Source organism: Fistularia commersonii, chromosome 12 (assembly GCF_037954325.1).
Source record: "Fistularia commersonii isolate RoL2024-O1a breed Wild chromosome 12, RoL_Fcom_v1.0, whole genome shotgun sequence".
In the NCBI taxonomy this organism is placed as follows: Eukaryota; Metazoa; Chordata; class Actinopteri; order Syngnathiformes; family Fistulariidae; genus Fistularia; species Fistularia commersonii.
The window spans coordinates 13372486-13386623 of NC_141295.1; the positions used below are offsets into that span (position 1 = coordinate 13372486).

Sequence of the window (14138 nt, forward strand, 5' to 3'; positions counted from 1 at the left end):
TGAATGAGAAAGCAAATGGGATTGTTTATTTGTATGATGCATGAATTTGAGGGAGACTGTTTTTTTTTGTCAATATGATATGAGATCGAGAGTGAATTGTGATGAACCCCATTTCTTGCCCGACGGTTTGGATTGGCCTCAGCCCTCCCGACTGCAGGATAAGCTATATGGATAATGGATTAATAAAAATTAATGATTTAATATACCAGGTCATTCCAAAGGGGCTCTAAATGACTACTGGCTGTAAATGCAATGATATCTGAATTGAAAATAGCTGTTTTCATCCGTTGTTTGTAAATTTGACCCCAAACAAACAAAATTGAATAAGTATTTACACATATATCCCTCAAATATGAACTATTTTGATATTTGTCTGCATGTCAATGTGCAGTCCAAGTAAGTATTAAATGATAAAAAACAAAATACTATCAAAGTAATATCAAAAGCAACTGTTTTCTCTTGGTGTAATAATGTAAGATTTATTGCTTTTTTCAGTTACATTGTTACTATTTATCAATAAATTAGATGAATTCTTTGGTAACTCTATTTCCCAATCAATAGTGTTTAATTCAAATCCATATTAAGACATACAACCTATTTAAAAAAAAATGATCAAAGGCCGTCTGTGACTTGCATTTTACGCTTTGAGACATAAGAATATTATTCTTTCTGGCTGTTCCTCCCAAAATCCTCAAAGTGAGGACAACCTCAGGGTTCTTCTCTCGCACTCACTCATGGCCGATTGTTAAAGATCAAATGATAGAGAGGCCGATGCCTTGTGTGTCTTCGGGGAAATCCTGTTCTTTGTGGGCACCCCACTTTTTTCATCGAGGCAGTTTGGTGGAAAGCAGAGCTGGCTGGGGAAGAACTAAGCTCTGGCCGGAGTCCCAGTCCTGCAGGGGAAAGCATGGAACTTGAGCATTAATTAATTTGAAAAAGTCGTATTATTTTCCTTTTGGGTTGTTCTGTTCAGGGGTGTCCACAGCGAATCATCTGCGACTATCTAACCCCTCTCGTAACTCAAATCAGCCAACTTCTTTTCCTGCTCAGTCCATCCATAAATCTCCTCTTCAGTCTTCCTCCAGGCCTCCTGCCTGGCAGTTTTAAATTCAGCATCCCTTTACTCAGATATTCACCATTCCTCCTTAGTGCATGACCAAACTGTCTGACTTCATCTCCAAAACATTTAAAAATTGCTGTGCATCTGATAGACTCATTCCCTGAACCTATTCGTCCTCAACCTCTTCAACCCCGTTACCTCCAACTCTGCCTTCTGTCTTTTCTCCGGTGTCACTCCCCACCAGAAAACATGGCTGTTCCCACCACCATCCTCTTCTGATACTCTTTTATAACACCTACCGCTTTTCCCCACTTGTTCCAACCTGCTTGCGCACGTTTCTTCACGTCTATATTCCACAATCTTCATTGCTGTGGAAGGTTGACCTGAGACATAAAATCCTCCACCTTCTATATCTCTGCTCCCTGGAGCTTCACCGTTCCACTTGGTTCCATCTCCTTCATTCCTCCCCGTTCCAGAGCATACCTCAATCTCCCTGGATTTCCCTCCACTTGCTCCCTGCACTCCCAACAGATCACGGTGTCATCTGCAAACAGTCAATCGTCCGTGGCGATTCCTGTATAAACTCATCTGTCAGTCTGTCTATAACCAAAACAAACACGAAGGGGCCCAGAGCTGATCCCTGATGCAATCCCACCTCCACCTTGAACTCCTCTGTCACACCTACCAACTGTCTTACAGCTGTCATTACTTTGAAAAAATCCACACACACGTCAGTCTTAATTTGTGTTTACAACTTCAAGGCAAATAGCTAGTTTACCCTCTTTTGGACTCAGCTTTCCTATGAATGTGGCGTGCGGTGAAGCAACGCCCCTAATTAGATATGTTTACATAGAGAGAAGAAATATGCCTCGCAGGTTTAGTTAAGGTGTTGCCCTCCTCACACTGTAATCTGGACGAATAGAAAATGAAAACCAGACCAACTTGAAACTCAAACCCATAAAAACTTGAATTTTTTCCTCTCTTTTTGCGCGGTGCTATTTATCCTTACAGATAATTTAGATAAACACTTCAAACGACAGTTGTAAAGGTGTCTGCTTTCTTTACAACAGACAGACAAAAGAAAAAAGGCTTGGATGGAATGTCTTGGAAGGAGTTCAGCTCGCAAAGGAATGACATTTGGAAAAAGGCACCAGCAACACTGGCCTGGTTGCAAAGGATAATCCAGTTAATCGACAGCAGTTTTAGTAGGAACTATTTACTCTGTTCATTTGACACAAAAACTTGTGGCCTGTAGTAGTCTGCTGTAACAAGCCTGAAGGGGTCAACTGCAAACATTTCAGGCCTTCGAGTAGAGCCAAGCCGCAGAAAACCTCCACGCCCTTCTGCCCTTTGAAGCTGGCTGACTTCTAGACGCCGTGCACTTAGACAAGGTCGGGGTACAGTCAGGGTGAAGTCAGGGAAAGGTCAGGGTAAGGGTGGCTGCCTGTAACGTGGCTGTTTATGCTACACGTGTCCGATCAGCATCTGGAGTTGAGCATGGAGTGGGATTTAAGAGGGAATGTCTCTGAATAGATTTTTCCACATGCTGCTTGAGAAAATCCAGATGCATGAAAAAGCTATAGGTTTTAAGAGATGCACATTTAGCCTCTGATAAAAACACTACTACCATTACTAGCTAAGCATCAGGAGCAAGATCTATGTAAACAGATTCTAGAGACAAAAAACTAACAGAAATATACTGTAACTAGGCATTTCATTTATTTCTTTTTTCTTTCATCAAATTTGAACCTGCTCTGATATTCACTGCATTTGGGAAATTTATATTTTAATGCATTGCCAAAAAAATAGTAATTTAAATATTTTTAAACTCTTGATATAACTCAAAATAAGTAGTAAAATGACATCTAATTAAACCAAGATGTAAATGATAACAATTACAATATAAAAATACCTTTCCTTGAAATGGTTGTGAAATACGACATACTGTACAAAACCGTGTCCAGTATTTGACTACACAACAGTGTGGAAGGGCCATTTCATAACACGACAAAGAGGAATTATACCTTGGGCTCATAAAATAATCATAAAATCATGAAAAAACATTTACCAGTCCTATCAACGGTACAAAAATGTTGTATGCACAACTACTTGTTGTAGGTTTTCCAATAAATCTGTTACTCTTTCATCTGATGCATCACTCCAAAATATATCTTTCATTGTAGTTAGCTTTGAAATTTTATTACTAAAATTTCTAAATGACTATTGCACAAAAATAAACACACCAAACAAAACCTATGATCCTGAATCTTAGTCATGGAAGAAAAGTTAAAACATTCCAACCTTCTTTAGTTCTGTCATTCATTCGCTCCACCATTCGCTAACAATACCATTTATCCTGCACTCAGGGCCGCGGGCGGCTGGAGCTTATCCAAGCTGTCATTGGGCAAGAGGCGGGGTTCACCCTGGACCCATCACCAGAAATTGAACCACAGACCTTTTTGCGGTGAGGTGAAAGCACTGCGCCACCCCCTCACCAACTGTCGCCACTATATATATCTCCGGGTCACCTCCCACACTCAGATCCCACGCCTAACGCAAGCTCTCGTCACGTTCCGATCACATCGGGGTCACGTTCCGATCCCATTTGGGTCACTATCAGAAAACCCTGTACTCATCCGGCCCTATTCCATTCAGTCCTAATGCTAATTGCCTGACCGCCGCCCGGCCAAGCAGGCCTACAGGCTTCCGCTGTGCAAATCGCTCCACTTTTCCATGCATACGGCTTCTACAAAACCAATGGAAATAATCGTTATCAAATGCAATGACAGCTCATTCGGTCTGTGGAGCTAAATGCGCCCGACGTGTCTTGAGTTTCGTTCTAAAAAGCAAAGGAAGACTCAATCAGAGCTTTTTTTTTTCTAAATCACATCTCTTTGTAGGTTTCAGTTTCCTGGTTTATTGATGATTCATGAATTATTCTGATGACGAGACGACTCTGAACCTACGAAATACCTGCCAAAACAAACGAACCAGATGTTTTGAAGATGCGGTTTGAAAGCGAAAGCCAGGCCGCAATTTTTTTCGATTTTAAAGCAATTTTTATTGATGGCAACAAATTACTGAAAATGAGTCATAAAACATTTCCATCTGTTGCAGTCATCGTAGAAGGCTGATCATCAGATGAGAGTCGTACAGCAAGACATCTTGTTTTGCTCCTGTAGCATCATGAATGAAGTTCATGGCTCAACTGGCACACCATCAATGGCGGTAAAAAAAAAAAAACAAAAAAAAAAACAAAAGTAAACAAGATGAAACAGTACACTTAATTGCCCAGATAAGTGCTGAGGTAATATGCAAGATACTTTTCAGATGAATGGGCAGAATACATTCTTACATAAAAATATGCAGAGGTACATAAACCAACAGGCAATGCTTTCTTATAAGTGCTGAACTGCAACCAACGATACCTTTAAGGTCCGTACGATTACTGAAGAAATGAAAACGAGGACGTTCCTCGTTTTCTTTTAAGTGACAGAAAAATAAACGATCAATGAACGCATGTATTGGCACCTCTAATCTGCAGCCTTGGAGCTTGCGTGGCTCTGCGGCGTCTTCAGCGGGTCCATATTCACGATAAAGCAATGGTACTGTCTATAAGGGCATGTCAGGGCTCAGTCTAATCAATGCAAACGTCAAACTTAAGTTAAGACATTAGCAAATATAAAAGGTGAGCGTAAGGTCATATTGGTAAAGGAAATTAAAAAAAAAAAAAAGCACTTGAATGTATTTGAATAGTTCTGTAATTTAGCAACCAAAGAAAGAGACAGAGGTGTGAGATGATATAAGTTTTACACACTGTTCACTTAAAGGAGTCCGTCTGTAATTGCTGTGTTGATTTTCTCTCCGTGAAACCCAACATGGGGAGTGAACAGTTTCTTTCCCTCACTGACAGGAAACTTGTTTGTTCAGGAAAAAAAAAAAAGTGCATCATATTTTGTCAAATACTGAGAAAGCCAAACATTAAAAACAACACTCTTGTCATAAACATCTGAAATATATATATATATATATTTATACATATATATATTTTCTCACTAGTGCAACAACAGACTGGATAAAATAAAGAAAATTAACCTGCAGGCAATTGAAGCTCTTCAACATCTAATTTCTTGCCACAGTAGCAGAACAGTTAGGAAGGCAACTTAATGACTGATGCTTGAACACAAACATGCCAACATTATACACATCACTCTTTTTTTTTTATAGAAATAAATAGCTGGACTTTATCCTCTTCTTAAATAATTTCCATCTCTATATGACTGATGCACATTTAATATAAATTATCTAATACACAACTGCAATTTCAACACTACTGTTATACATAATATAATTCTCTAATATCTCTTTGGAGACTTTGGAGAATGTTTACAGGATAAAGATCTCTAAACCCCAGCTTTGTCCACCCAAAAGTATGACCCATATTATATAACATCAAATGTTGGTCCGCTTTTTTGCAGTTTGGGTGTTTTTTTAAACAAACATTATGTACAGAGTAGTTGATAGCGAAAGCAGGATTGTCTATAACTTAAAAGCAACAAGTGCATCGTGTTTCGTCTACTGTGTCCCGTTTTAACCCTCGATGAAATCCCGGCCAACAATCAGAAACCAGTGAAGGATAATAATAATAATAAGCAGAGCTGGAAGAACATGAAGAAACTGACGTCCATTGATGTTCTCAAATGGGAACATCCACATCATTTTCCACGATACACAGCGACACAAGTCCTCATAAACACCGCTGACACACGAGCACAAACCCAAACCGAGCGGCGTTTCTCATCAGTTGCCTGGATTTTTTTTTTTTTTTTTTAAAAGCTAATGTGAGAAAGGCCTGCTTGGCACTCCTGGAAAATGCCCCTTAGTGGCCCACATATGTGGAGCTCTGCTGTGAGGCTAAATGTGCGAAACAAAAAGTGCGGCTTGCTGCAAGTGTGTCGAATACAGGCAGACATCTTGAAAACATGTGCATGGTTACTGGGCTGCCGAATTTGATTCCATCCATCGATTTAATTGATTTTTTCACATTTCCTTCAAATATTAATGTTGTTCATATTCAGCCGTCCAAACTGAAATCACAAAATTTGGGTTCAAAGATCTGATTTCCCATCTGGCTTAGCTTGGATACCAAGTAAAAGCAACCAGTTCTGCCACACAACGCGTCATAATTAAGGAGTATATGTAAAATTGAATTATATTTTCATATATTTTTGAAAACTAAAACTATAAAAATAAATATAACTTTGAAAAAAAAATCTCTCATAATAATTTGAAAAAAAATCTCTCACTGTAATGAAGGAAATAAAGGTCTGAAATTTCAGGTGCAGTTGAATTGCATTTCCAAAGCAATTTTAGTGATTGTTAAATAAAAAAAGATGCTTTTCTAGGCCTTTCAATCTTCCATCTGTCGGGATGGGAGGCTCATCGCGAGCATCCCTGCAAAACTTTTCAACTAAAACGCAAACGAGAACACGATATATTTTCTGATACGTCTTCTAAAGAAAACATAATAAACACAAATAATCCTGATAATTTTTTTTTCCATGAGCATGCTACTTCCGTCATCTCATATATTGCACTTTTATGAATTTGGGTGATCAAAACAGGTGGAGCGGCAAGCGTAGAAAGTATAGATCAAGTATAGATCAGGGCTCCAAAAATGTATTCCAAAGTTAATTCCTCACATACCTTTCACTTCAATATCCCACATTATAATGACTTTCAAGATTAAAAAAAAGACAGAAAATCACCAGCGTTATATCTTCCGCAGCTGTGTGGCTCACAACATGTAAACTCGTTCTGATGTGTAAATCCTGGGACTTGAGCCCATTTGTGACTGACCTGCAGCAGTCGGGGTTTAAACTCAGTGTGACCACTGGAAGTATTGCTACTCATACATCTTCCATCATCCTCGGCGATGCAAACTGCAGCCAGCGGTATACAAAGGAGTCAAATTCCCAACCCTTAATATGGTAGTCACAACCTGATCTTTTTGGTTAACAGTTCTGCAAAATGTTGACGGTGACACTTGTTGCATGCCAGCAAGGTCACTGTGTCAAATCCCAACATGGTTCTGTTGGATATGTAATACCTGGAGTCACCGGCAGAGAGAGACAAATGGTGGTAAGTGTGGCCCACAGAGAAGCTTGAGAGGATGGCAAGTACTATGAATGGCACTGGTAAACATGTGAAACTGACTTGAGACGTTTCATCTGTAAAACCTGGCACCATGTTGATTAATGAAAAGTACTGATGAAGAGACTGAATATCTGACAGTTCCTTTACCTGCATTAATGGCACGTCGGATAAATTGACTGGAATGGAGGAGACAGAAATGGCACCAGGTTTGAGACAAATGCCTTACAGATAAACATTTCTAGCCAGATATAGAGTAGCATCTAATGTTCTTCCAGAATGGAGATACTAAAGGAAAGAAGCCCCAAAAAAGAAATATGGTTGTTTTGTTTTTTTTTCACACGCTGGTGAAATAAGCTAAATGCATTGCGGTTCTTTTTCCGTATGGAAGCGGAAGGCGTTGTACGGCGAGTTTCTCTGTTGACCGGTCTCGGCGCAGGACAGGTCAGCCAGTGAAAAACACACACCTCATCTGTTTCTGCTGTTGCACACTAGCACACACCAGACTTAAAGCTTCTGTTATAACACCAATTCCCAACAAAACCTGATAAAAATCAGTTTTTTTTTTGCAACCTTGCAATTGTTTGTTTTGAAAAATGGGAAAGTATGAGCTCCTGCTCATGAGCTGTTGGGGTAGAGGGTATGCAGATGACACAGCGATGTCTTGCGGCTCCAGGTTTTCGGAAAAAGAAAGAAAAAAATGGACCAAGTTAGACAATGCAATCCACTTTCTGACTGGTTGAAAGGGAAAAAGGGAATGTGACAGTTTGTGTTGTTTTTGGATGAACCTTCATTGGGTTAGATTGTTATGACAGCGCCCCCCCCCCCCCCCCCGCCCTCCCAACTGATTTTAAGTCACACTCAACAGTACGTGAGATTTCCTGTGTCAAGTTGGTCCTGGTGGAATATGCACATTGATCCTTGGTCCCGGAGTATCAAGGCGTCCTGCCGCTTCTGTCGGTGCTGCGTATTCATCTCCACCCGGTGGCTTCAAAACAGCTGGGTTTTTCTCGTAGAATTGACTCGAAAGCGGCGCGTCTCCTTGAAATGAAGAAAAACCCAGCACGAGAGACGTTAGCAGAGACTGTCTGCTTTCACGTGGAGGATTTTGGAGAAGCCTGGCCTCTTTTTCAAAGCCTGATGGAGACAGAATAAGAAAATAATGATATGATAAATATAATACAACAGGATATAAAAAGTAAACTGGCCAATTCTTTCCAGATAGTGTTTTTGGATATGTGTATTTTACTTTCTGCCTTATCATAATTAGAAAATGTAATAAACCTGAAACAGACACGGACAATCGTTGTTTACCAAAGGTGGCTTTAGAAAAGTGGTCATGTTTTGAAGGTGTGAACTGAAAAGCTAAACTTCATTCTGCTCAGTATTTATTTGCAGATTTGAGCAAAAAGCAGTAAGTACTTTTTTTGTCTTCCACATCTCTTTATTTTCAGCAAAAAAAAAAAAAAATCCAGTCAGGCCTTCAGCTTGAACAGGTGCACTTACAGTGCGTCTGGTTAAATGTCTGCGGCGCGTACACCAATATTTATCAATATTTGGCAACGACTCAAACAAAAGAGAACTGAATCGTGTCTTGTGCTCTGACGGTTTAGCAGGAGCGTGGTGACATTTAATATTTAAAATAGTGAGTATTTGTGCTGTAAAAGTAGGTCAGCAGCTTCGGGTTGAGATTCACCCGCCTGTCCATCCGTCTTTCCATCCATCCTTTCATTTTCTGCTACTTAGGAGGAATCCTGGCCTTCCGTTCGGAGGTTTAGCGGCTGCACTCTGAGCCCCTCCAGGATAACCCAGCTCCTCACCCTATCTCTAAGGGAGAGTCTGGACGCTGTGGACAAAAGTCATTTTGTCCGCTCGTATCCGTGACCGGGTTCTTTCAAGGATTCAAGGGTTTTTATCGTCATTCCATTCAGGGGAAATTGAATTAAATCAGTTTCAAGAGGCCAAGTAGACAGCCAATAGCAATAGATGTATGTGAAATAGGCACAGTAGACGGATAATAAATAAAAAGTGATAAAATAATAAAAATAAAGATGAAATAAGAATGCAACAAAAAACCTCTATGACCAATATGCAGGAGATAATACAGAATGAGCATAGTTGATGAAGGTGCTTTGTACCCACAAGTCAAGTGTATCAGGTGAAAGTGCAAAGTTTGGATTGAGTAACAAACCTATACGAGGTGAGGCGAGAACTGTAATATTCACAAAAGTCAAATTACATATTTGTCATAAAGTGAGAAATTCACATTCTTGAGATGAACATACACTACTGGCTTTGGATATAGTAGTTTTCTTTGATCAATATGTCACAAATCCACCAAAGTAGAAATCGAACTGTCTAAAGGTAAATTGAGAATGAAGGCAATGAAAAACTAAGAATATATTAAATTTGATCAAATGCAAATGTGCAAATATGTTTAAGGTTTTGTCCAACATGCAGAGGTCATCTAATCCAACGTGACATTTGTATTATAACTGATCGGCATTGACCAATGTACATCATCAAACCTTTTAAAGCAAGTTTCTGCCTGTAAATTTGGCTTGTTGAATTTGATAAACGAATGATTTGAATTTTTTGATCGATTGTGAAAAAGAACTTCAGCAGAACTCTGTTTCTCCAAACAAAGTGAGATAAAAGACCCAGCTTCCTTCATATTAATGGGATCGTCTGGCTTTTATACTATTTCATTCATATCTATATTTAGATTTCTATCAGACCTCCCTTTTACCTGAAGTTTATTAACCATCTCATCGAACAGTTTCCTGGCTTCGGGACTGTTGGGGTCCTCAAAGTAGTCCTCTATTCCGATCTGAACGACGATGGACTTCAGGTTGCGGCACACACCTGGAGGAGGAGCGTTTGAAATTACCATCAGACCCATGTGAACAAAATGTGAACAAAACACTCATATTTGTAACACATATTTGGCATTTAAGTTTGAAGTTGACCGGAAAATAACCTTTTAAATTGTGGTAACAAGAATATGATTTGCAGTGGAGAACATACTGCAAATCCAATATTATCAAGACTGCTGTTTGTAACTCTTGGACAAGCATTTACGCTTCCAATGTACAGAAACATATTCAGTTGTGTATTCTCCTTAGCAGTTCTGTAAAGGTGAGGAGTGAAAGTTAGTTGTAGCAAGACAGTATGTGTGTGTGAATGAGAGGAACTCTGATGGAACGGTGAGGCTTCAGGGAGTGGAGATCAAGAAGGTGGAGGATTTCAGGTACTTGGGGTCAACAGTCCAGAGCAACAGAGTGTGTGGAAAAGAGGTGGAGACGGGTTCAAGCCGGTTGGAATGGGTGGAGAAAAATGTCAGGGGTACTATGGGATAGAAAACTATCAGCCAGAATAAAAGGAAAGGTGTACAAGACAGTGGTGAGACCAGCGATGCTGTATGGAGTTGCAACAGTTCCAATGACAAAAAGACAGGAGGCAGAACCAGAGGTCGCGGAGATGAAGTTGCAAAGGTTCTTTTTGGGAATGACCAGGATGGATAGGATCAGGAATGAGTCTATCAGAGGAACAGCATATGTCAGATGTTTTGGAGTGAAGGTCAGAGAAGCCAGACTGAGATGGTTGGGTCATGTACAGAGAAGAGATAGTGAATATATTGGTAGACGGATGCTGGAATTGGAGCTGCCAGGCAGGAGGTCTCGAGGAAGACCAAAGAGAAGATTTATGGACGTAGTGAGAGAGGATATGAAGGTAGTTGGTGTGAGAGAGGAGGATACGGAGAAGAGGGTTAGATGGAGAAGGTTGATTCTCTGTGGCGACCCCTGAAGGGAAAAGCTGAGAGGAGAAGAAGAATTGCCTCAGCAGTTCCAGTCAAGAGCTCTACTGTTTAGTCAACATAAACTTACTGTTAAAGTGGAGCAGGGCCTTGGGGGTGACCGGCGTTGAGGAGAGCACCAGCATCTCCAGGCCCTTGAGGCCCTCCCTGCAGACCTCTGCTGCCACCTCCTGGTTGATTTCACTCACGTGGTCCAACTCCAGCACCTGCAGGCGCATGCAGTTCCTTGCTGGGGAGGGGGGGGGGTTCAAAAATGTTGAATACGGAGCTGATATAAGGAAAAAAAAAAGGAAAAAAAAGACATAGGCAATTGCCATACGCAGATCTTCCCATACTGCCACCTACTGGCCGTATGGGAAGATCTGGGGTGGAGACATTTTTATATCAGCTTTATCTGTGGCTGGAATGAACTATAGGGAAATTTGAATTTAAAAATATAGTTGTAACTGTTGATAATGTGACACTTAAAATGTTATTTTTGTTTACTTTGTAATTGAGTATTTACTATCATTCCATCAGTCGGTAAAAAAATGAATTGTTTTTTCCTTTTTATCAAAAGCTGTTAAGGGTTTTCCCAGGTTTTTCAGGACACACAAGGGAGCAGCCCAGTGCGAATTTCGATTCATGTTTCACATCTGTAATCCCTAACCCTTCATCACTTTCCACCTTGAACAATAATGACTTAGAGATTAATAAGCTTGCCTGTATCCCTACATTGGAATTACACTCATAAATAATGTATTCACACATTCAAGGCGGAAACATCAGCTGTGGATGTTGAGATAATGTTTCACAAACAGCACGTACCCAGTGAGGCCAGCCCTTGGATGCCACATCCAGCTCCGCCAACGCCGAGGGCACGGAGGTGCGGCCAACACCGGCCGATTGTCTGCAGGCACCTGTTACTGAAACGAGCGGGTTGCTGGCTGGGATAAAAAAAAAATTGAGTCATGTCAGTCATTCAATATTTGTAAAATAAATTTATCACGATCCCACCGCAGGTCTCTGTGCAGTACCATGGATGTAGTGGCGCCACCTGTAGAGAGATAATGTCTCTGCAACCTGCTCCGAGGGCCCAGATCACCTCCTGGCCAACTGGGTCAGTGGCACTCCTGAAACAACACACACACACACACACATACACACACACACACACACACACACACCATTTGTGTCCATATGACTGACTTTTAGCAGTAAGAGGAGGAAAATGTATATAAATGAGCATTTGAAGCAACAGCCAATGGGATGGTTTGGTGTACATTACTACTTAGTTCCATATTTCTGTCATTAGAAACTGCTTTAGTAACACAATCAGGTCACGAGGTATAACATATGTAATATATAAGAAAATGTTTTTAAGCATTAAACCCTTGCAAAAATGACTTTAAGGCATGCCTGTGCTTATCCTTATTCCCATTCCACAAAAAAAACACAAAGGTTTTGTACAGTTAAATAAAAATAAAATCTGCCTGCTACTATTCTTTTGCAACCCAGAAAACTCCCACATTTGTATGATTGTTTAACTGGGAAAAAATAGAAAGACCGCAGCTGGAAAATGCAGAGGTCAGCCAGTCCGCCACCTACATCCTATACCAGTTGTACATGAAGGAAAGAGAAGAGTATAACGCCCGCAAATCACAACCCAGTTTTTCCAATGGTACGGGCAACTGAATGACTGGATAATATGGCCACCACAATAGAGCTTTTCAGCAGTAAATAAAAAGGTGGCTTTGGTTTAGCCAGTGGGGCTGCTTTTTTTTTTTCTTCCAACAGGTCTGGATTAGATGTGGGATCATGAGTTCCAATCGAGTACCAGGAGGTTTGAAATGAATACCTCGAGGCCACTGCTGGGGAACCTGAAAATGGGCCCGAGTTTAACCTTCTAGCGGTTCGGTGACCCGAGGAAGACCTCGCAACGCGTGCCTTAGAATTGAGATTTTTCGGGTGACTGTTACAGTCTCCGACCTGTAAACCTAATTGAGAATCTGTGGAGGTGCCAACCTCGGAAAACTGAGGTGTCTGGAGTAATTCTGTAAGGGCTGAATGATCTCCTGTGACACGTGTTAACTTATCTCAACACAGCAACCGCTACCTTGCAACACAGAGGCTGCACAAACAGCGTGGATCGATGTTTGATCAAATTAAATGTGTTGCCGCAGAAGAATGCCATCGAAATAAAAATGGCGGTTACATTTTTAGGAAAATTTTGACAATTAATGACCCACAATAAAGATTATTTTTTTTGATTCCCCTTCCTCTTGCTGCTGCTCATGCATTGATACGTAACGCTAATATTACTAGCTCCAGCGCTACCTGTAGGTAACAGCCTGTAAAGCTCGGCAGTAGCAGCTGGCCAGCCAGAGGGAGCGGTCGGTCAGCAGGTTGGGGCAGTGGGAAATCTTGAGTATCAGTAGGTTACTTCCCGTGGCCTTCAGCAAAGCCTCCAGACCCTCCTCCATACAGCCTCTGGGAGGAAAGACGGACAGGGGTGAGACGTGGCTGCGCTGCTGCCGCGGTGCACAGGACAGCTGCTATTTGAAGTTCCTGTCAATCATTTTAAAGGGTGCGGTCCAGACCTGCTCTACATGTAAAGGGTCACGATGTGATTCGGCGGCATATAAATAAAATCTGACTTGACCCCTCCAGGAAATCTGGAGCAACATGGGGTCGAATGTCTTGCACAAGGGCACTTCAGCGTGCAGACGGGAGGAGTCGTGTGTCCAACTGGCAACTTTTGTGCCTTGTACACCATTGGGTGTACAAGGCTGAGTGTGTGAATGGGTGAATGCAAGATCCAGTGCAAAGTGCTTGGAAATCGAAAGGAGATAAACACATTATGTAAGTGGAAGTCCATTTACTATATATTCTATTCATGGAGGGAGCTTGTTCACGTTTTAATATGCATTATGTGTTTGTATATGTAGAATAAAGAAAATGGAGATGAACACTCATCAAGAAATGAATTAATATTGAACATAATGACTGGATAAACAGTAATAATGTCAACAAAATTAGTCAACATTTGGGAGAAATCATCACTTATTTATGAACGGGGCTTGAACTTTTTAACCGACAAATCTAAAGGTCAATGAATTTGTTGTTTCC

The 14138-nt window shown here is 40.8% G+C and overlaps 1 protein-coding gene across 1 annotated transcript in view; it reads right to left on the reverse strand.

The window, feature by feature from the left end:
* Positions 1-4096: 4096 nt before the first annotated feature.
* Positions 4097-14138, reverse strand: part of fbxo41 (F-box protein 41) — a 52734-nt gene continuing 42692 nt past the window's right edge. Inside the window, exons 9-14 of the mRNA XM_086157220.1 lie at positions 13347-13499; positions 12047-12142; positions 11838-11956; positions 11101-11259; positions 9963-10078; positions 4097-8350 (exon numbers count right to left, since the gene is read on the reverse strand). Of these exons, the coding sequence (XP_086013346.1) occupies positions 8288-8350; positions 9963-10078; positions 11101-11259; positions 11838-11956; positions 12047-12142; positions 13347-13499 (706 nt within the window). The 3' untranslated portion in view covers positions 4097-8287. The remainder of the gene's footprint in view (positions 8351-9962; positions 10079-11100; positions 11260-11837; positions 11957-12046; positions 12143-13346; positions 13500-14138) is intronic.